This window comes from Pogoniulus pusillus, chromosome 8 (genome assembly GCF_015220805.1).
Source record: "Pogoniulus pusillus isolate bPogPus1 chromosome 8, bPogPus1.pri, whole genome shotgun sequence".
NCBI lineage: Eukaryota > Metazoa > Chordata > Aves > Piciformes > Lybiidae > Pogoniulus > Pogoniulus pusillus.
Genome location: NC_087271.1, coordinates 32,102,014 through 32,125,330, shown reverse-complemented (window position 1 = coordinate 32,125,330; position 23,317 = coordinate 32,102,014). Strand labels below are relative to the sequence as shown.

Sequence of the window (23,317 nt, the reverse complement as noted above, 5' to 3'; positions counted from 1 at the left end):
GAGGGAGGGAGTGAGCAGCTGGGGTTAAACCACTGTCCTCGTGTTATAGGACCCATTATCTTAGGCTCCAGTAGTTAATTGTTTCACTCTATTTTGTCCAGGTGCTGTGATGTGGGAATCTTTTTGTTTCATGAAATGTAAGAACACATAAGATGCAGCGCAAAAACGAATGTGCCAAGCATATTTCAGCTGCTTTGGATATTTATTATATTCTTAATTTGCTCCTTTTGAGGCATTTAACATCTGCAATTTTAACAAAATAACCACTGGCTATGTCAACAAAGCCTTACAAAGGACTTCTAGATAGTCAAGAAAGAACCAGTAACTTGTTTTCATTAATGTGCTGTTCATTGTGTTTGCAAAGGCATCTGAACATGCCATTGCATTGTGGTTGAAATGATGCTGGCAATATTGGCAGCATAAGAATTGAAATTTAATCACACACTTGTATTTCTGACAGTAGCCAGCATGAGATACTTAAGGTGACATTTAAAGAAACTCCTGAATGGCAAATTAAGTAAGTTTTAAGATTGTTGTTGTAGCTAAAGTGGGGGGAAAGAACAGATAGAGCTGAGGATGAGGTGAACCTACTGTAAGTTACTATTATGACCTGTTGCTGACAGAAACTGTTAATAGTGGTATACCCATCTGCCACATCAACTGTTTCCCCAGATGTTTGTTGATAAAGTGCTTGAAAAAATGCTGCAGGCAGAGAATAAGGAAATGTGGAGGTATTCTGAAAATTACTGTCTTTCTGTGGTGGAAATTAAATTATTTGAGTTTGAGAATAAGGTGAAGAGGATTCTGCTGTTGGCAGTGATTGCTAGCAGATGATCGCATAAGAAGCAGATGATTGCTTAAGAAGTCAGGACAAACCTGGAAAGCTTGATGGGACTAATTGGGCTGATGGGGCACATCTGTTGCAGGTGCTGCTACATCCACATTTCAGAGTCTATGAGGAAACTTAGTATCAGACGCTGAATTCACACTAACACTGTGGGTTTTATTGCTCTTTACTGAGAATTTATGGAAAGGGTCATTGCAAATGGGTAAAAAAGAGAAGCTTTAAATTAATATCTTAGCATCTGTATTTTTTTCATGGCCAGATCAGCCCCCGGCCAGCTAGATCGACTGTAGTAGGTATCAGCAGTAACGGAGCACTAAACTTCTCTGGTATTTTTTCACCCTGAGAACTGGCTTTTGCCTATTTTGGTTGCAAAGCCAAGAACGTGTTCCCCGGACACTTGTGTGCTAACTCTGGCCGTTTTGCTCCAACTCCTTTTCTGCTGTGTGTCACAAAAGGGTTGGGACCGTGCGCGGCAACAGCTGACCCGGAGGGAGGTGTCGCTGGCAGCTCGGCTGTGGCGCAGCGATGGCAGCTTCCACAGGTGACTCTGCTCTTCGGCTGGGTGCCGGGGCACCGAGTCGCAGTTTGCCACAGGGGGAAGGTTCCAGCTCACCCGCCTGCTGTGAAGCTATTGTAAAGGGCAGGCGCTCTGGTTCGTCAGAACAAGACTTTGATCCTTAAGACGCCCTGCGTACCAGGCTGCAGGCACTCGCTCTCTCCGTTCCCGGGACTCGTGAAGCCCTTCCCCTAAGCGAGCCGAGGCCTCCGGCAGCGCCCTCGGGACCAAGCCTCAGCTGCTCCGGAGCGCGGTAAACACAGCCCCGCCTGCGAGCGGGCTCGAGGGGAGGGGTGGGGCCTGCCCGCGCGCGCCTGACTCTGCGTCTTTTGTCCCTTCGCGCGAACCGTAGCGAGCTCCGCCCCTGCCGCCGCTCTATAAATGAGGACCTTGCCCAGCTGCCGGGCTCTACACAGGCGCTGCGGCCGGTGCGCGTCGAGATGGCGTCCACGAGCCGGTACGGCAGGCCGGCCTGCCTGCTCCAGGGGCCGTGAGGTGGAGGGTCTCGGGGGAGGACACGGGCCTCGTGGGAGGACACGGGCCTCGTGGGAGGACGCGGGCGGGGCCCCGCCATCTCTTACTGTTTCCAGCATAGGGGAGAAAATGGCCGCGTTACCCCCGCGGGGTACCCGAGCGGGAACCGGTGGCGTTGTCGCCCTTGTCCGACCCCGGAGCCTTGGAGCGGTCCTCTCGGTTCGCGGTGCAGCTGACCTCTCCCCGGTGTCACTCATGTGTGCGGCTTCTGGTGGGGTGGTAGGAGGTGCGCGGGGGGCCGGCTCCTGCGAGGCTTCTCCGTGTGGGCCGAGCCGGGCGCCTCCCCGTCGAGCGGCCTCTGAAGGGCCGAGGGTGACTGAGGTCGCTGCAGTTTATGTGCCTTGGTGCTTCGTATTGTAATGAGTTGATAGCGCTCTGAAGAGAAGTGAGCATTTTGGTGGCTTTCGTGGCGATTGCGACTTGATTCCAGCGCTTCTCGTTAGTGTGAGCTCGGTAGCACTCGTGCTTGTGATCGAGTCCTTTTTGCTATAGGGCCAGGCTCTAGTCTCGGCAGTGCCTTAGTTTCGTGCCGCTGAAGGAGGCTCCCCGGGGAGAGGATTTCTCAGTTCGGAGCGTTGCGTCCCCTAAGTCGTGGGACGGGCATAGAGTCACTTTCCCCCCGTCCCGCGGGTGGGCACCGTCTGGGAGCGGAGCTGCCGAACCCGCTCGGCCCGGCGCCGGGCTGCGTGCGGCCGAGCGTCGCACACGCCTCAGCACCGTCTCGGAGCCGGGACGTCTGCGCTCTGGCTTGGCTCCACATTATCGGGTCCTGAACACGTTTTTCGGGCTCCCACCCTAAATCCCTACCAGTCCTAGACAGTGGCCAAATGAGTCTGAGGCTCTGAGTTGGTTTTTCCGTGGAGACGTATCGAGGTTGTCAAATGGGGAATAAAGGGAGGCCTGCGAAGTGACTCCTGCCAAACCTGTCCTAACAGCTAGGGAGTGCTTCCTAGTAGTCTTAGTGCAACTCGGAAGCTATTTGCCGAGATTAATCTTTACGCAGTTGCCATGTGTTTTCCTTTATTATAGTTGAGGTAGTATATCGAACCTTCAGGTTACAGGACTATACTATAAACATTTAGATAAAGTTGTTAAACTTGGGGCAGGAAGACTGATTTTGAGTTATGTTTTGTGAAGGTAAGGTCTGAAACCAGTATTGTTTTTAGGCTTCTGGATCTTATTTTTATTCTGGCTATTGTATTGCTGTCCTTTTGCACGATGCCAAATGTCAGATGATCGCACATGCTTTGTCAACACTTCTGTCATATGAAACTGTAACTGGGGTGAAGTGAGAATGAAAGTAGTTTAAATAGCTCTTCTGTAGTATTTTGAACATAATCTACAGATCTCGAGTGTTCTTCATGGCAGCTTTAATACTAATAGCGATGCTGATTTTCAGTTTTGGTTTTAAGTCACTGAATTAAAACCAAAATATTAGCTAAAAAATGAAAATTGAGCTGGAATGTACAGATTAGTCTGAAATAATAGACTAATGGAATCGGAGGAGAACACAGATTAACTTTTAATAGGATATTTCCTGCAGTTGAAAAGATGAGAAGTTATTTTTTGGCACAATCAGATTTAAATTGGTGGACACTCATTATGATTTCTTTTTTGTGAGCAGCTTCCTTATCTTCTGCTTTCTAGCCTGAGGAAAATGGCTTGAAATATAGGGATGCTAGCTATAAATATGTATTTCAGTTTTGAAATTATCCCTGTTAACAGAATTAATGAACAGTCGCTAGTAGCTTGAGTGGGGTATTTACTTCCAAAAAGTTTGGTTAGTAACATTGTCATTACTGTAGTTGGCAGCTAAAAGCTGTCATTTTAAATAGTGCTAATTCTCTATACAAAGGGTTTTTTTATATCTGCCATAACTGTTGAACATGTATGGGTGTGAAAGAAACAGATCTCTGTTACAAGAAACAGTTGTCGCATAATCCCCTTTGTTTGCTTTTAGTTAAGATCTCTTAATTAGTGAGTTGCTTACTTTAAAATAGGAGTTTTTCCTCAAATACTTGAATATGATAAAACAGTGCTAGAATCAGCTGTTTCCTAAAAACGAGTATTGTCTATGTACTTCCTGAATTAAGGACCTGGTAAGTAATATTGATTTGATTAGACTGGGTGAGAATGCTCCTTTGGAATGAAGGAATAGCCACTAACTTCTTGAGGAATTTGATTTAGTGCTTGGCTGCAGGTTAGACTAAATCAAGTCTGTTATTTAGATTTTAGATGTTTTAATTTGAAGTGTTTTTAGTACAAGATGCACCATGAAAATTGCAAAGTTTAATAGCATCTGAAGTCATATTAGTGTTTAAATAAAAGTCAAAGTTCAGGTATTTCAGGTTAATATTCTATCACACAAATAACTGTAAATTCTATATTACAGAAGAGTTCAGAAAGGAGCTCTTATACTTCTGACTCTGCAGCCTGCTTGAATTTAAGTAATTAATACTGATTTTTTTTTTTCCTTAGTTTGGATGTACTTCCTAGAGTGACCTGCCCAAATCATCCAGATTCCATTCTGGTAGAGGATTACAGAGCTGGTGATATGATTTGTTCAGAATGTGGGCTAGTAGTAGGTAAGTAGCTGTTTGTATTTTTATGAATTGCCATGTAACTTCAATTGTGTATGTACATTTGTTTTCCCACAAAACTGGTATATGATAATTCAAGTATTAAAAAGCTTTTTCTTGACTTGTAGATGTTTTCTTTTATGATATTCTGTTGCATAGAAGCTTACTGGTATGACTTGTCTGCTTGTAACTTCTTGCATTATGAAAGGCTCTCTTGAAAGGCTAAAAATATGCTGTAATATTGAATTAGAATATTGTGCTGTCTGTTCAAGTATTCTATCTTTAATCATGACTTTTCTTTTCAGCCAGGAAAGCATAAGCAGTGCAATAAAAGTTCTCTGTCAAATTGCCTTAAAAAAAGGATTCTGTTCCCCATTAGTTAGAGGTTATCTTCTGCCCTGAAGGATTTCTCTTTATATCCTTGCCAGTACCTGGTTTTGTTAATTACTTCTAAGGATTTTAATACAAAGTAAATATCCATTGTACCTCTGGATTTTGCTGAGCTCCTTTCCTCGGAGCACCTGGCAGCAACTTCTATAGGCTGAACTGTATTAAGTATACTGGAATATTTAAAATGAAGGACCTTTTAGGCATTGTTTTTGAATGAGAGTGAGTCATGTTGTCATAGAACATTCTGTGTATTAATTTTTATGTATCATTTCCAGGCAGAGTGTCTTATTGTCTGTTCCTTTTGCATTGGAGATGTTTTGTGCTTATGTTTTGATAATTTGTTAAACCTCAGTGATTTTTACTAAATTTTTGTACATACCATGACCAAAAGAAAATCTCTATTTTGAGGGTGTAGGGTAGGGTCCTTGATTCACTCATGGTGCTAAGTACTTCAGATGAGTTTATATCCCTTTCTCCCAAGCTATGATGGTTTTGTTTTGGCTCTTCTCTTGCGTTGAATTGAAAGTTTTCATAAAATTGTGAATCTAAAGGTTCAATAAGTTTCAGCACGGGTACTGCTATTTTGTCTAGGTGCCAAAAAAAAAAAGTATTTATTAAAAAGTTCACTTCTACATAGCTTACTAAAGTAGACATTGAAAGATTTAAACTTGAGAAACCATTAAGAAAGTCCAGGATAAAAAGTGGGGATGATGTTTTTCTCTTTATTTTTTCTTTCTGTAAGCACACAGTGCTTTTTAAACAGGCTTTTTTATGGGTTTGTCACTTAAGGACTTTAATGTTTACTTTTATTTGCTGATTCTTCTAATTTTGTTTTGCCTAGCTTCAGTAATTTAGTTTGTATGCTTAAGTTCAATTCACTAGCTAAGGTATCTAGCAGCTAGTTTGGAAAAACGATTAAATCAAATGAAGATAAATAATTGAAGAGAACATGATGAAACAGAAGTGTAAACATGCAACATTTTCTGGCTTGGCCTGGCAGGAATTTTAGAGGAGGAGTAAACTAGATCTGATTCTTGATGCCCGTTTTCTGGGAATGCATGTAAAGTAGAGATGTTTTAAAGGAGTGGTGGAAAAAATTTGTTTCTGAATGAGGAAACCTCTATGTGTTTGTTGCAGAGTCCATGATACTTGTTTCCCTTAAGAGAGTATCAATTTCATTTCTTGTTCTTACAGGAGGAAGTTGTGGATTTGTGTTTCAAGGGTTACACTGGTTATATATGTAGCTCATGAAAATAGGGCCCACTGAAAATGTTTTGAAAGTTAGTGACATCTTTATTACTGAAGGGAATCCATGAGACCAGTTGAAAACCTCCAAAGACGAAATGTACTGTAGCTAAAGAAGTGTTACAGGTTTATTTAAAAAGACTGTGACTTGGGCATCTGCAGAGCACTGCTGGTGTATATGGTGCAGAACAAGAAATACAAAATTTGTGCCTTTATTTTAGTGTGTTTAAGTACATAGTGGTGCAACTTTGCTGTTTTATTTATTTATACAGTTTTTAGTACAATTTGAGCAGACAGTCTTTGACTGTTTCCACTTGATATTGTTCTTGCAAAAGACTAACACTCCATATTTGTGGGAAAAGTGTCTTAAGATAAAATAGTTTGTGCATAGGTAATTTGCAGATTTTGTAATCAGTCCTCTGTGAATGTGTGATTAAATTAGTATTATGATTGAGGTTACATTTATCAGGTCTGTAGCCGGAAGGGTGAAGCAATACACAAGTTTTTGGGAAGCAGAAATCCATGAAAAGAAATAGCTGATCCCTAGCACTTGAATTCTATGTCTTAGGCAGAGCTGTATTTTGGAAACACTGTTTTTTAAATGTATTTTTTCCAGAAAGATGTCTAAGTCAAAGTTGTTTTGCACTCAGGTGTTCTTAGTGTTTGAATAAGATTCAAGTTTTTAGTTAAATCCAGGATGATGCTTTTTTTCTTTGCACTTTTTTTTCACTTTTCTCAAGTTGTGCTGAGTTGTTGTGCAGTATTAAAAAGATTAAAGTGTGTAATGTCAGAATGACTGAAACTGGAGGCTTCAAAATACAGCTTGAACCTACAAAAACTCTCATCTGCCTTGCCACTGTTACTTTTCCTGGACTAGCTTGTATCCCATCTCTTCATGGTAACTGTTTGTAGCTTGTTAACTTTTCCTTCTGCTACTCGCCTTTTGCGTAAAAGACAGTAGGAGATTTAAATCGAGTAGAAGACAGTAGGAGACTTAAATTGCTGTTATCCATGGAATTTTGATATTAATCTGTATTGACATGCATCTAAAACTTTACAACTCTGTGCCCAAGCTTGTTTGTTTTATTACACATACTTTTCTCAAAACATTTTATGATAAATGCTAGAGTGTGTGTTAATGTGCTGGCTTGAGAATTCGTGAAGTGAGTTCTTAGGGTCTGAAGAAGTAGTTCTGTGTTTATTTAAAATATTGACCATATCTAGTTCTTCAATAAGACTAGGTGGAGGGAGAAGCATTGTATTCAGGAACACAAGGCTAGTAAATCCTCTTTCTTGACAGGTAAATATTTTGCTTACTACCTTTTAGGCAGTAAAAAAGGCTGGAAGTCAGCTGATACACCAGAAGGGACTGAAGAAAGCAGGATCGAAGTGGAATACAAAGCACTGAATTTTCTTCCTGTGGCAAGGTGGTGAGCTGAAATTTCAGAGTGGGATCAGAATGAGTCCAGTGGCATGTACAGAATCACAGTTAAATAGGGACACCTTTCTGATTCAAGACTTACCTTAAAATTCTATGTAGTTTCCTTAAATGTCTTAGTGTGCAGGAGCTGGAGCAGCAAGGAATCAATTCTCAGCATTTAGTAAGTGATTTTTCTCTGGTTAGCTGTCTGCCTCAATAGGCAAATATGGCTTAGAGAAGAACAGTGCTTTTGTATGGAGTCTTTTTGAATAGCCTTGTTAAATAAAAAGCAGAAGTCTGTCTTCAGCTGATGAGAGTCCTTGGACAAGTATCAACACATTAAGTCTTTGAATCAGATTATGATATATGAGCTGATGTTTATTCTATGTTCTATGTATATCTGAGTGTTCAGTTGAACATTTTCCCCCAAAATTCTTTAATAGCTTGTGGTCTGCAATAAGGTTGTTATAAAATTCTGGCTGAATGTGTGGTTCACTAGTGTTTTTAAGAATTTGGAGATCTTAAATGGCCTGTCTGAAATTCAGGTATAGTGTATGAAATGTAGGTAAGAATTAATTGTACCGCAGATCCTTTTTCTTTACAATATGACCAACGAGCAGAAAAGGGTTTCATAATTACCTCTCTGCTGGACAGTTCATTAATTGTGATGTCTGTCTGTCATTAGGGTTAAGATTGATTGTGTCTATACATGCATGATCCTGTTCTGAAAACCAAAGAAACTTAGTAACCTTTAAGTGCTTGGGTACTTCAGACTCTCATCCAGTAGGTGGATAGGAGGGCAGGTAAATGGTTACATTCATTCTATCTTTATACCTCCAAATGATAAAGACTCTTCTCATATCTGTGTGTATGTTTGTGGTTACTTCTTTCTGTATTACCATCATTTTAAAAGATGAAATCTCAATTGAAAGTATTGCCTAAGTAAATAGGGAAAAAATCTCTTACGTACCAGTATGTATTAGCACCTCTATTTCTTGCTGCTGCTTCTGCTCTTGCTGTCCAGAGCACTAAAAAGTGTCTGACAAAAGTTAATCCTTGCATATAAAACTCTTTTCATTTGCATAAAAGGCAATTATAAAGGATGCTGATGCTTAAATACTGCTTAGTTGATTTTTGTATGAGCATTTATGGTTGTTTGATTTACACAGGGAATTTGAAATATGAAGAAAGAAATTTGATAGCTCTTTTTGCTCAGCATCTCAGTATGTGGCTTAAATCTGACCTTTTTCAGCTTTAAAGGCAAGGGTGATGGTTCTGGCTGGTTCAGCAATAATGCTTGTAGAAGTGGAAACTTAGACTTCAGATGTCAATAGTTGGCCTCTTTTGTCAGAGCTTGTAAGCACTGCTTTTAGCATGAAAATTCCTGGAGGAATTTTTCGAGTTAGTGGCTTCTAAGCTGGAAACCAGAGGTGTTTGAGAGTCACTATGAAGAATCCTTCCATTAATTGAAGTATTAGCTTTATTTAGTGGAATAACAGTAACACTTTGAATTATCCTATTTGGGGAACGTTTGTTTTGTTTTGTTTTCCTCCTTTGTTTATGTATCAGATTGGCCAAGTTTTTGGGGCAGATAAGAGCTAGAAAGGCTCTGAACTCCTCTGGTGGAATGAAGCCACTTTTTTTGTGACACACTGTAGATCAGGTCCCACATTTTTCAGTAGAATTCCATATTTGGAAATATTTGTACTGTTTGTCTTTTAAAGGCCACAAGTCCTGGAGAGATGTAAGTTTAACTGACCAGATTTGCCAACCAGATTGTGGACAACTACTTTTAAATTTGTCATCATTTTGATGTGCAGGAGCTGCTGAGCATTTGTTCTTGTAACAGTCCTTTGCTTGCAGTGTCATACTAACTGTTTTAGTCCTTGGTTGCCTAGTGGTGCTATTGATGTCTGGAAACTAGTCAAAATCTTCCGTAGACTTTTTTGTTGTTATTTAACATCTCAAAGCCTGCTCTGGTTCTGTTTGTTGTTTCAGCTGAGTCTTGTGAATAGGTTGGTGATGATGCATCTGTTGTATTGATAATTGATTGAAAGCAAGAATATTATTACCTTACAATAGGCTGGAAATTTGATTGAAGATGCTGTAACTGAAAAATTGTGACGATGTGTTTCCCAAACAGTTTATTTTTTAGTAACATTTTAATAAATCTGCTCTTAAGTAGAAGTTCTGAAGCTGAAAACTGGAGAAGAAAAAAAGCCCAAACAAATGGAGTTTGTATTTTGGAAGCTGTAAAGTGAGGTACTACTATATGAAGCAGCCTGTAAGGTAATAAATAGAATGTGAAGGCGTAGATATATGGAGTTCTATGCTGAACTCTGGGTTCCTCAGTGCTAGAATGATAGAGACTTGCTTGAGCAAGTTCAGCAGAAGATTGCAAAAGTAATTTTTAGAGACTAGAGCATCTTCCATGTGAAGAGAGGCTGAGACAGTCAGCTTGGAAAAGAGAACATTTAGCTGTTCAGCCTGGCTCTGTATGGTTCATGTCGTCATGATTCTCCTCAGCTTGGAGTGTGTACATTTTTCATTGTAGTCTGTCTCAGCACCTTATTACTCTGAATAATAAGGAGCTGACTGAAGTGAATTGTAATTCTTTGTATATTTTTAAAAAATATTGGCGTTGTAAAATGCTTTTAATTAAAAGCATACTATATGTGCTCACTAGATGGCAGCAGATTCCTTAACTAACTGTCAGAAAGAAATGTTCTTTAGAAACAATACATATTTTGGTACTTTAAAGTGCAAATAAACTTTAATACCGTACTTACTTTACTCTTAACGTATTGGCTGATATACAAAACTTGATGCAATGTACAGCTAACATTAGAGGTCTTCCAAAAAAGACTTAGGAACATGCCTTCTCAGAACTGTCTGGACTAGGATATGGAGGATAACATTACTGGAGGCTTGAATTTCATCCTATTTCTTGTTTTGATTAAACGTCTTCAATTTACAGCTATAGTGTCTTTATATAATAGGTAATACAAAACACAAAAAGTGTGTAAAATACAGGTCTATTCTGAGTGACTGCAAGTGGACTGCAACTTTAAAATAGCTGGTATTATTTCTCTATAAACATGTAATTGCAAATTTAGCCCTTGTTGAAGAAAAACCTTTTCCCTTGGGAAATCATTTTCTATTTTTAGAGGAGAGTAAACATACATGATTTGTGATGTGTAGACAAGCAAGTTAATATTAGAAAACTGTTCAAAATGATAATTTTCAATACTGACCTGAGTTTACTCCTGTCTGTCTGTAGTGCATGTTCTTTGCTTTTGGCAGTTGTGAAGAAAAGTAACCTTGGTCTGAGGTTTTCCGTTCTGAATAACAGTTCTGCATTTTACTAAATGAGCTTTTCAGATGGTGGGCAACCTGAGCCAGTGAAGTTTGCAGTGTGTGTTTCTACTAGAGCCTGTGTTAGTCTTATAGACTGTGTTTTAAAGGATAACTGAATGCTGGAAGAATAGTTTATTAAATTAAATAGGGCAAAGGAGGGAAAAACTCATCTGTTCAGAATATCAGTCTGGAGATGGGTTCCACAAGGATTTGGTCCTGTAAACAGCTCGTTAAAAAAAAAAAAAAAAAAAAAAAGTGCTTCAGAGGAGGAAATTGAAGAGATGAGCTTGTCTGATTGTTGAAAGTTAAATAAAGGAGTGTCTAATCTAGCCATACTTAGCAAAGTTTATTTTTGTTCGAAAGAACTGCATCAAAAGGAAATCGTGAAAGGAATATGCAGCCACTCCCATACTTAATTGTAGCTCGATACTGTTGCCAAAACCAATCCTAATAATGATGTGAGAAAGCAGAGAACTTACTGAGAGCTTTTTTCACTCTGACGTTTGCCTGTTGCACCTATTTTCTGTGAATTTCAGGAAAAGCAGAGCAGCGTATGACCCAGCAAATTCAGTTTTAGAACTTGAAATGTTAACTCAAGATCAGCCTTGAAGGCTAATTCCTTACACTGCTTTTGTAAGACTGACTTCAGTGTTTTAAGTTTTGGGTTGCTCACTTAGGCTGAAGCTTTGCTGCATCTCTACAAATGTTGCTGTTCCAAAGTATTTTCATTTAAGGTTTCAAAGAGTTAAAAATAATTAATCACCTTGTTTTTTGTCTAATGGATTAATTAGTTGTTTGTAGTCGAGTATGTTTTCCATCTGTGGAAACTTTTTGAACTATCTGTTATTTGTTAATATTTATAGCTTGTGTCACACTTTTACAGAAGCCTTTTGAAAGGTGAAATGCAGTTCTGAATATACAGAAAGAAACTTATTTTCTATAATGGCAGGCTTCTTGGCAAAGTAAAGAAATAATGCATACTGCAGCTTAATTACACAAATGCTTTATATTCAGTGATTAGTTCTACTTAATTTTTTCTCACTGCAAAATAGTATTCTCAATCCTCTGTAATGTGTTTGCCAAAGCAGGCAGTGATATAACACTTTTTTGTTAGAGCAGGAATGGTTCATAACTCACAAGAGGCAGATCCCTGAGTGAGTCATTTAGGTCATTCCCACTTGTGTGGAAAAAATATTACATCATTGCCCTGTACTCAGTGTTCTATTTATACCATGCCAGAATTTTAAGTACATTTTTCTTTTTTTAGATGCTGTAAACAGTATTGTGGGGTTGTCTTAAAGTAAAGTTACTGCTAGGCTATAGAAGGAGCATTACTGAATCAAATATTTACATAGTCCTGGAGGTAGAGGAGCATGCAGTCTGCTAGTTTAAGCTTACAAGGGAGTGGGCAGACCTCAGTAGCAGAAAGAATGGATCTGTGCCTTATTTGACTTTGCTGTATTTTTAATCTTCTGCTTTGTTGTTTGTTTTTTTTTGGTGGGGGATGAGGGGGGTTTGGTATTTTGTTAGGGTTTTTTTATGTTGTCCCCATCCATTCCCTCCCTGATAGTTTTCATTAGAGCAGTAAATAAAGGCAGAGCGTAGCTATGAGCATGTCTGACAAATAGTGATGAGAACACCTCAAATCTAAATTTACCTTTTTTTGGTTGTTATGATTTATTATGATTCTTTCACAGCTTTCAATTTTAAGCAGACTCCTTGCATAAATAGTTTAAAAATCAAGTTCTTGATTCAGAATAATTGCCTCCTTGCCCTAATTAATTAATTGCCCTAATTAAATAGTGCAGTTGCACTACTATCCATTGCTCCTGTGTTTTCTTCAGCTTCGTGTCTTGTATTGCCATTATTTTTAGAGTTCTTTTGTCTGTCTGCTTATGTTTTCACCAGGTCAAACCAGCTTCTGTGGTTTCATACTAAGACTTCCATATCGGAAACATTTCTTGCAGGCAACATTACTTATTTTTTGCAGATGTTCTTTCACAACACAAATGCTGATAGTGAATTTTCCCTCTGGTTTAGGAAAGTAGGGATGACAATTCTTATATCCTACACAGAGCTCTTACCTGCTTTACTGCAAAACAATGAAAGTGTTCTTTTCCTGAGTTTCTCTACAAGTATTCTTAAAAATTCTGTAGTATTGCTCTGGGAACAGCCTCTTTGAGATGTAGCTTTTAGCAGACCTGTGAATAGGCACGAACTGCACTGCCGACAGCAGGGGGGATGGTTTCTGGGTTTGTTTTTCCTTTGGTGTGATATCTGGTTTAGGATTGCATTATTGTAATTACTGTATGAGAATGTTCCTTAGAGTTACTTTTATTTTGAAAAGTTACTGTAAGAAAGCTGTAAAGAAGCATGATATTTAGAGGACTGAGAGGAATGTAGTTTTGTTCAGATTTGTCTTTAGTGCTTTTCTGCTTACTCTGAATCTCTATTTACACTGTTTTACCTGGAATAGTTTAGACAGAGTTTGAAAGTAAGTATTTTAATGTATATTGTGTATTCATGCTGCCAAGCATCATAAATGGAATTGTGCAGGAGCAGACCTCTCTTCAAGAAGAATAATTGAGCTGCAAACTGCTGTTATGATGGGTAGAAGAAGGTGGTATATTTCAGGGTAGCAAGGACCTGGAGCTCATGCACAGAAGTGATTTACAACATGTAATGAGCTTGCACATGATAGATATTTCACATGTGCACTTTGAACATGTGGCAGATGTTGAGAGAATATAAGTTACAATAACTTAGTCATTTGTCTAAGGGCCAAGAGCATCCATGGGCAACCACGACCTTGAGCTTGAAATCAAGGTCTTGATTTCTTTTGTGTATTGGGGATCCCATGATTCTCTTTTAGGATGATTGTATCTCTTTGTGTTCTGGATGCATTTCTCTACTTGTGTTTTTCATGTGGCTCTAATTGTCTGGGTTTATTTTGTTTAAGTTTCTTCCCCCCCCCTTCTTTAACTTTTAAATATCAAACATTTTGGTACCTTGTCCTGCGAGTTACTGTTCTCTTCAGGAATGCCAACAAACTGCCTTCTTATAATGGAGAGTTCAGATATGTAACTTAATGTTTCATGAAGTGTTTCAAAATGTTACATTAATGAAGACTGTTGCTTTCTGTGAACTCAGGTGACCGTGTCATAGATGTAGGGTCAGAGTGGAGAACTTTCAGCAATGACAAAGCAACAAAAGACCCATCTCGAGTCGGGGATACTCAGAATCCTTTGTTGAGCGATGGCGACTTGAGTACAATGATTGGCAAGGTAACACTAAATATTAAATGTTATGAAGTTTAGAGTTTGTGTCAAGTACATGTTTGTGTGTCCATAGGGAAGCTATTCAGAGAATGTATTTACAGGCAGATTTTTGTCTATGTTGAATTCTTATGTTTCAGTGGTGTGTAAAATATGACTCTTACCTGTAGGGTAGCAGGAAGGGGTTGACCTCTTCAACAAAATAGATTTTGCAGTTCCACTCTGCTGTGGTGGTTGATGGTGCAGTCTTTAAAGAAGCATTGGGGCTTAGCATGTGTATTTGAGGTCTCAATAGCTAATGCTACGCAACTTGAGCTATCATTTTTTGTAATGAAATCTGTATCAGATTCATGTTAAGGACCTAGAGATCTACATGTATGTGTTTTTCCAGTTAATATTAAAGCATTAAATGTAGAATTCTTTCACGATGCGAGCGGTCCAGAAGAAAGTATTCAGTGTGTATTTGAGTTGAAATTTGGTGGTATAGCCATATCCTACCTTTTCTCATGAGAACAAGCAAGGTTAATTGTCCTTTCCCTTTAATGAAGTAGTGGCCCAGGTAAGTGCCCATTGGTGTATTTTGTGTTGTATTTTTCACTGCAAGATCCAAACTGATTTATGTAGATTTCTTGAGTGTCTCATGAAAGATGGCCCAGATGCTACTAAGTAACTATTAAAAAGAAATTGCTGCTTTGTGTAACATGGTACATGCACACCAGGATTACCAAAAAGTTTTTGTTCCAGTGGTGTTGCTAAGGTGAAGGGGAGTGTGCACCATACTTCTCAACCAAGACTGTTTCAAAGAAATGAAGTCAATTAGTGAATACTGACATGGACAGCAAATCTTCCACCATTGGTGAAACAGAAATTTTCTGTCCAGAGGATTATCCAAACAGATGCTTGTGTTTTGGCGTTGTTGCCCACTTGATTTTAGAATGCCTTGTGGTGGCTTTTGGAGTCCCTCCAGGCTAACTTATTCACTGCTCCATTTAAAAAAAAAAAAAGGGCATTGCTAAGTAGCTCTGTGAGGCAGGGCTGTAGAAATCACTGAAGTTTTACTATCACCTGTATAGGTCTAGAAAGACTGTAGTTCTTTGGGCCCGTATTTCTGTTGCTGATTTGGTCAGCTTATGATAAAGATCAGCAATAGACCTTTATAGGTGGAGAAGTGAAGAGTTTACTTCAGGTTCATACTTGTCTTGTTTTGGGACTGTAAATGCAGATTTGTTTCTGAGAGCTCAAATTGATTTAGTAGGTAGACAGACCTTCTAAGCTTGTTTAGAACCTGTATGTTGGAAAAGACAAAAGATATTGCAGCTGAAGGTGGAATTTGTATCCAGGGGAATGGTGACTTATGCTGCTAATTGCATTCTCTCTGGTGGTTTAGATCCTCATTAGAATAACAGGGATAACAGCCTCAGTAGGACAATTAAAGACATAAGGAAACACTTGTAAAAAGTTTGTTTTTCAGTGAAAATGGAAAACTTTCAGAGATGGACATTCATCTAATGAAGCATTTAGTTTGTTAACCAGAACATCCCAGAGTAGGTATAATCAAAGTTGCTGTAGCAGAGAGTGCAGTTCAGTGAAGATAAGAAGTGGACATGTCAGCATGGCATGATTTAGCCTAGGAGAACTGAGTGAAAATATCAAGCACTGTAACTGTCAGGATTCTGTTGGAGAATGAAGAGGTTGCAGTCAGTCCTATTGTGGATACTTAATCTGTGTGGAGAGCTGTCATAGAGGAGGCACATTATTTTCTACAGGAAATAAGGAGTGTCTTTGACAAGCCAGGATGTGCTCCGTACAAGAGTTCCTGTGTTTGTCTTGCCAGTGAGTAAGGGCTCTGGGATGTCAGCTCATTGCTGTGAACTCTGGGTCAAGAGCTGCACTTTTCCTCTGTCATTTGGAAGGAAGAGTGGCTTGTATCAGAAGATACTGAAGGAGTTTCCTATAGGTGCAAAACAGGCATGAATTTTGCAGCACAAATAACTAAACCAAGGAAGTTGTGTGTCTCCTGAAGTCCTTGCCAGCAGTGGACTGGGATGAGGATTAACTGAGATATGCACAGTGATTGAACAAGGGTGAAATTGATGTAGTTATGACAAAGAAAAGCAGTATCTGACAGGAGCAGCCTTCATGAATTCCAGAGAATGAAGCAGGGCAAGATTGTATTTTTGCAGTTCCTAGAGTATCCTGGAGTGCACCACAGATGTGCATGCCGAGGATTGCTTTCGCCTTTTTCTAGGACAGGTATTCCCTTCTGCAGTGAATAATAAAGTCTTCAAAACACACTCCTGCCTCTCCACACTTCCCAAACACCACTTCTCCCACCTCAAAAAAACCCAAGCCAACCGAACCCAACACAAAACAACAAACCAAACCCCAACCAAACAACAACCACCCCCATGCACAAACTAATACTGACACAGAACCTGTGTTGTGGGAAATTGAAATGAGAAGTATGCTGATAATTCTGATGGTGCATCATACTGGAGATCTGTTGTAAATCTCTGGGAACACTGATGGAAGTGGAGTCTGAACCATTTGCCAGTGACAGCTGTAAAGTTCTAGTGACCAACTGTTGCCCTGAAATAGGGAAGGAAAGGGTACAGTTCTGTTTCAGAGGATGGTTTGTTACTCTTTTCTCTTTGGAACCAGGAGGTGCTGCTTCAGGACTTCCTTCTGCTAGGGGTATGTGGTCTGTATCTGCTAGCAGTAAGAGAGAGGCTGCTTTGCCATGCAAAGGAATTAGTTCTTAATTGGTTTTAGTGCTTAAGAGAGCCATCTGTCTGAGGCAGAAACAGTCTGTGTTGGAAGAAAGATTAATTTTCTGTGAAGAGAAGGATGAATACCATAGTTGACTCTGATGCAAGTGGTTTGTAATTTTGGGGCAGATCTTCAGGATATTGGCATAGAGCTGTGTCTCTCCACCTTTCTTGTTGAGATGGCAAAGGTATGAGTAAATGTCTTAGGCCATAACAATTAACCATATGATGCTTAAAATCTGTTTGATTTCAGTTAAAACTGTATAGCATTTTTTTCCCATGAGGGGAAGAGGACTTAGGGTTGGACTTGATGATCTGTGAGGTCTCTTCCAACCCTGATGATACTGTGTGATACTGTGATACTTCTAGCATGATTGTCAAAGGCTAAAGGAAGATATTATAGAATTAGAGGCTGTTTTAAAATAGAAGGTCTGTTCCATAAGACATGGGTCAGGGAAGAATTAAAGCGCTCTGTCTCCATCAGGGTAGACTGGAGGAAGAGTGTGGTAGGGTGTTCACTGTATCTTGGCCCTGCTTTGTATCACCTGGGCACCCTTATACATGGCTATGTCTTCAACTTGAGCAAGTGGAAATAGCCAGGTTTGCAGTCAGTCATCAGTCAAGATCTGCTTTGTGCTTACAGTTTTTGCCAAAATGGAACAGCATAGTAGTCCATGTTTGCAGCCACTTTATCAGCTTGCTTAAATGCTCAAATCTGTCTGCAATAGAAGTTGGATCTCCTTGCCCAGCTGTACTGTTTGAAGGCTGCCAAATAATAAATGCTTGCTGATTCAGGGAATCCAGGTTTCTACCCATGACTTGGAATGATTGTGAAGAAGCATTTTCCATTTGAGAGAACTCACAGCCCCACATGCTGTGACAGCAAACATGGGAGCAGACAATATGAATTGCAGACATTGCTCTTCTGGACTTACAGACCATGCTGTTATCTTTAGCTGTTACTAATCTGATGTGGCCTTACTTGTTAAGGACATGCTTCAAACTGATGGCTAATTGAAGACCCTAGACATTTCAGACCCTCTTAGACAAAATTGATTGTGTCTTTAAGTATGCACAGTCAGTGTGAAACACAGAACCTGATGGTTAGAACAGTGTTGATTACATCATGTTTCAGCAGTGTTCATTTGCATAAGTGTTTGAGCCAAACACCTCAAATCAAGGTGTATATAGCTGGAATATGCTTGTTCTTGAAATGGGGAAGTTGCTTGTGTTTTCACTGACAAGGAAATTGTCTTTTCAGGGCACAGGTGCAGCAAGCTTTGATGAATTTGGGAATTCAAAGTACCAAAATCGCAGAACTATGAGCAGCTCTGACCGTGCAATGATGAATGCTTTTAAAGAAATTACCAACATGGCAGACAGAATCAACCTCCCTAGAAATATAGTTGTAAGTTCCTGTCTCACTTCCTTACATTGTTCTGGCATTGTCTTAGTTAGCATAATATAATGAGCGCATGAATTTTTGATATTGCTGCTAATTAAATGGCCTAAAGTTAATTAAATTTAGTTTTTTTGCTTTGAAGGATCGAACAAATAATTTATTCAAGCAAGTGTATGAGCAAAAGAGCCTGAAGGGGAGGAGTAATGATGCCATTGCTTCTGCCTGTCTCTACATAGCCTGTAGGCAAGAGGGTGTTCCAAGAACATTTAAAGGTAAGTTTTTGGGTTTACAGATTCAATTTTGCTGTGGAGGAGAGGTCTAGTTACTGTCACTGTAGTGTTCTTAGACCATTGCATCGGTTGTTCTCAGCTGCAGCTCACCTTTGAGGAAGAGGGTAGGGTGGGCTCTGGAAGTTTGCTATATCTGTGAAGCAAGTAGGCTCTCAGGCATGGAATTTTTGGTTAGGCATTAGAAAGTCATTCTGAGTGTTGATAAAACTTAAAAGACGTTGCCTAGGTCAGAGGGTGATGGGGACTGTTGTAACTGAATTTAAACCCGCAGTTCTGCAGCTTCCCCATAATGTGCAACTTTCCCTGACAGGGACAGAACTCTCTTTGGCATTGAGCACCAAACTGTCCTTACTAACCAAGATGGTTTGGTTAGCTCTTTACAGAAGATATGCACTGACTTGAAAGGGTCTGGAAGTTCCACAAATGTGAGAAGCTTATTTAGCGATGTTGATGTTCATGACACTGGCTTTCTTTGTGGCTCTTAATATGTTAAGAATCCAGTTGAATTATTTTGGGGGAGTAAATCCTGCCTAGCTTAAAGTTTTTATTTTTCACTTTCTGTTTAGAAATCTGTGCAGTGTCCAGGATTTCAAAGAAGGAAATAGGTCGGTGCTTTAAACTTATTTTGAAAGCTCTTGAAACCAGTGTAGATCTGATTACAACTGGAGACTTCATGTCAAGATTCTGTTCCAATCTGGGTCTTCCCAAACAAGTACAAATGGCAGCAACACATATTGCCCGTAAAGCTGTGGAATTAGATTTGGTTCCTGGGAGGAGCCCCATCTCTGTAGCAGCTGCAGCTATCTACATGGCATCACAAGCTTCTGCAGAGAAAAGGACACAGAAAGGTAAAACTTTGTTTTGTCGTTCTGGCACTAGGAGTTGGCTTCTTGAGTGCAAGGGAGCAGTGCGTTCAAATGAGCATAGTTTTAACTTCACTCCTGCTAATGCTTGCATGTGTATATTCTACTGCTCTCAAATACAGTGCAAACCTGGAGTCATTTGCAGGTATTATGGCTTTAGATTACTTTGAGGCTTTGATTGTTCTAGCAGCTAGGGAATTGCCTAAATTAGTATGCATGTTCCTTGACTTCTTGTGAGCCTTTGACAAAGGTTGGACAGCAGGGTTGGCCAGAAATCACCTTTGGCATTACACTGTTATGGTGAGGTGACCCTTAGGAGGCCAATGAACAGTTCTTCAAGACTGTTCGTTAAGCTTCAGAGTAGCATGGGGACAGCCCCAAGAGAATCAGGCCTACGTTGGAGCAGTGAATGGGTCAGGAAGGGAGATAAAGCTATGGTGGTTAGAACTTGGTGTGACAAATGGGCCCAGGTGCTGGAAGCTGGCTCTGCATTGTGTTTAGTCCAGATCAGAAATGTTAGAGAGCTGCTTTTGGGAAAAGAATAGCCATTACCTGTCAGGTCCTGGTGCTTTGTTCTGCATTAATCACTGCTTGCCCTGTCCCTGGAGCTTTCATCATGTTGGCAGTTTCCTGAGTGAGCTAGAGCCCAAGCAGTACAGTGCCTTCATCCTTACTTGCCTTGAGCTATTGGATTATGTCTCTTAAGAGTGATCGTTGAAACAAAAAGCAGCTGCCTGCCCTGGATACAGATATGACTCTATGCTCCTTCACTGCCTAAGAGCTATCCTGCAGTTCAAGGTTTAAATTCCAAAGTTTGGTTAAGTTAGTTGAATCTTGAATAAATTTCTGTGCCCCTCAAACAAAATCTTTGCTTCTGGCTTAATGCATTTTAAGGTAAATAAATTCCATGTTATCTGAAGGTATCACTTCTTCGCTATGCCTTTTTTTTTTGTGCCAGTTTTGCTTATATTTAATTCAAGTGCAAAAATGAAGAACCTGATGTTGATGAAGCTCTATTAGAATATTACTAGGCACAAGGTGAGTTTGCAGTAGGTGTTTCTAGTGACTTCTGCTGTCATCCCTCTACCAATTTGAAACTGACGCTATTGCAAGGTGGATAGCACAGGTCCAATTATGGCACAAAGACTTGTAGAGAGTAGTAGTCAGGGCAGTTAGAGGTGTTTTTATCAGGCATTGGGGAGAGTTACAAATTAAGCTGCTTGTGAGATTGTGCTTGTTGGTTTCTTCAGTACCAATGGCAAGAGTGAAAACTAAACACTTACCTGCTCTTTGTCTTAGAAATTGGCGACATTGCTGGTGTGGCTGATGTTACGATTAGACAATCGTACAGGCTGATCTATCCTCGGGCTCCAGATCTCTTCCCAGCAGACTTCAAGTTTGATACCCCAGTTGACAAACTACCACAGCTGTGAAATTGCAGAGGCTTTCTTTTAAATTTCTATTACAAACAACCCAACAACCCAACCAAAACAACCAACAACAAACTTTTGAATTTTGCCTATACCAGAGGATGTACAAAGTGTTAATACTGAGTCTTTGTGTTGTGGAACTGGAGGATATGGAGAAGGAGCATAACTGCTGGAACGCAGCACACATTCCAAGGGTAAACAAGCTCACTGTGTGGCATTTTGTATGTATATATTAGTGGAAGTAAATATTTAACAGCTGTTGCAACAAAGTTAATTTCATATTGTTGTACTTATTTAGATTTCTTTTGTAGGGATCTAGTAAGATGTATTTTGGAAAATTTAAAATATTACATAATTCCCAAATAAACTGGTTTTGGAAAACACCATTGTGTGAAAATGACTGAATATGCACATCCTAAGGGTCTAAGCTAGATAGGAGCCTTTCCTGGCAGCTGGCAGGCAGGAGTATGGAGCACATAGCCCCAGAAAGGAGCTGTCAGCAAAGCATGTGAGAGCTGAGGTGGCAGCGAGGGGGCACAGCTTTCACCCAGCAAGGGCCTTTTAAAGGCCCCCAGGGAGTGCCAGTGACCTGGAGCGCTGGCCAACAGCAGGCAGGCAGGCAGGAGAGGGTAGGGCAGTTGATGCAGTCAGGGTGAAATCTCTCTCCCAAACCAAAGGTAAGCCATAAAGTTCAGCAGGAGTGATGGTGCCCATTCAGAGAACAGGCACACCATCTGCACTTTCTACAAGGGATGCACTGGTTCAGACTGAGCTTCCTCAGGAACTCGCAGCTCGCCAGGTCTCTGGCTGCAGTGAGTGCCACAGCCCCTCTCTGGAAGCAGCCTGAATTAGGGAAAATGGCTGAGAGAGATGTGAGCAGGTGAACTATTTGCTCAGCCTGCTAGTAGAACTAAGAGGAAGTGGGACAGGACAGTTCACAAACACCCAAAAGACCAACCTCCCATAGTATTACCACTACCTCCACAAAGGAGAGTCATAGTTGTAGGTAACTGCCTTCTGAAAGGACCAGAGGGTCCAATATGCAGGGCAAAACCCTCATAGGGAAGTCTGTTGCCTCACAGGAGCCCAGATTAGAGATAGCACCAGATATCTCACCTATGTGAGTGGTGGAGAAGCTGTAACATAGTCCAAGGGCAATAGTATGGTTAGGAAAGAGATTTGGGGCACAGGTTATCTTTCCTCCCTCCTCCCAGTAGTGGGTAGAGACTCTGGGACAGGCAAATCGATTCCATTAATACATGGCTCTTTGATTGATGTGTCAGAATCTTGGGTTCTTTCACAATGGGTTAGCCTATGTGGCACCAGGTATGCTGCTCCCCAGTGGGAGCCACCTTTCTCAAATGGTAAAGAGGGTCCTTGCCCAGGAACTATCAGGACTAATTAATAGGACTTTAGATGTGAATGGGGCAGGGGGAGAAATCAGGCTTGCCTGTGATAAACAGAGGGGCTCCTAAACTCACTGTGGGCTCCTAAGGCACTAGAAGCTGTCGGTGAAGCTCCATGGAACTGTCAGTCCACCCTCCAGCCTGACTGGCCAGGGGTACAGCTTTTGGCACTTGTGTCTGAAGGCAGCACTTGTTTGAATTGATGCACCAGATGCTAAGAAGTGAAGTCCCTCAGTTATTCAGTCTCCTCCAAACTAACAGCTTTGAAAATGAGCTGCCTCCTGACAGTGTCCCTTTGTGTGCAAAGTAACAAATGTACTTCACTGGGAGTCTTCTGGTTCCTGAGTTAATTTTGTATCACAGGTGCAAATTAATTGCCAAGATGAACAGCTGAGGGGGTCAGCCTGCTCCACATCTGGTCCTGAGCCACGCAGAGGGAAGGCTGTGTCCAGTGCTAGCAGTGCTAATTGTCAATAGTCCTCACTGTTTTCTTGCTGGATTAGTTTTAATCTTCTTCTGCCAGTTGAGACTATTGAAATGTGGCAGCTCAGCTTTTTTTCCCTTTTTTATTCCCTGTAAACAAGTAACAAAGGCTGCACAGTTCTGTTATACCACTGAAGCTGCTGGTTGCAGGCCTGAAAAATTCTAGTGCAGATGTTAAGGTGGGATTGCATTCTAATATCCAACAGGTTTCCTCGCACCGCGATGCAACAGTTTGTATGACATGAGCTTCTCTGTCTTGCTCTTAGCTACTTTGCCTTCCTCCTTTGAATAGGCAGGGCCTGATCTTTCATGTGCTGTTACAGTTTGGAAATGCAGAGGTGGAAGTTCTTTTGCCAGGAGTATGCTTTCCAGCATACATCTACTGTGTGGAGGTTGAAAATGGCTGGAACTTAACCTTTGCAGTAATGCCTGTTTTTAAATGCATTTAGGCATTTTGCTTGAGCATTTGCAA

The 23,317-nt window shown here is 40.5% G+C and overlaps 1 protein-coding gene across 1 annotated transcript; it reads left to right on the top strand.

The window, feature by feature from the left end:
- Positions 1–1,755: 1,755 nt before the first annotated feature.
- On the top strand, positions 1,756–21,339 carry GTF2B (general transcription factor IIB). The gene is made up of 7 exons (XM_064147969.1): positions 1,756–1,860; positions 4,416–4,522; positions 14,079–14,212; positions 18,233–18,379; positions 18,516–18,645; positions 19,230–19,511; positions 20,826–21,339. The coding sequence occupies exons 1-7, from the start codon at positions 1,844–1,846 to the stop codon at positions 20,957–20,959; spliced, it is 951 nt and encodes a 316-aa protein (XP_064004039.1). The 5' UTR covers positions 1,756–1,843; the 3' UTR covers positions 20,960–21,339.
- The last annotated feature ends 1,978 nt before the right edge of the window (positions 21,340–23,317 follow it).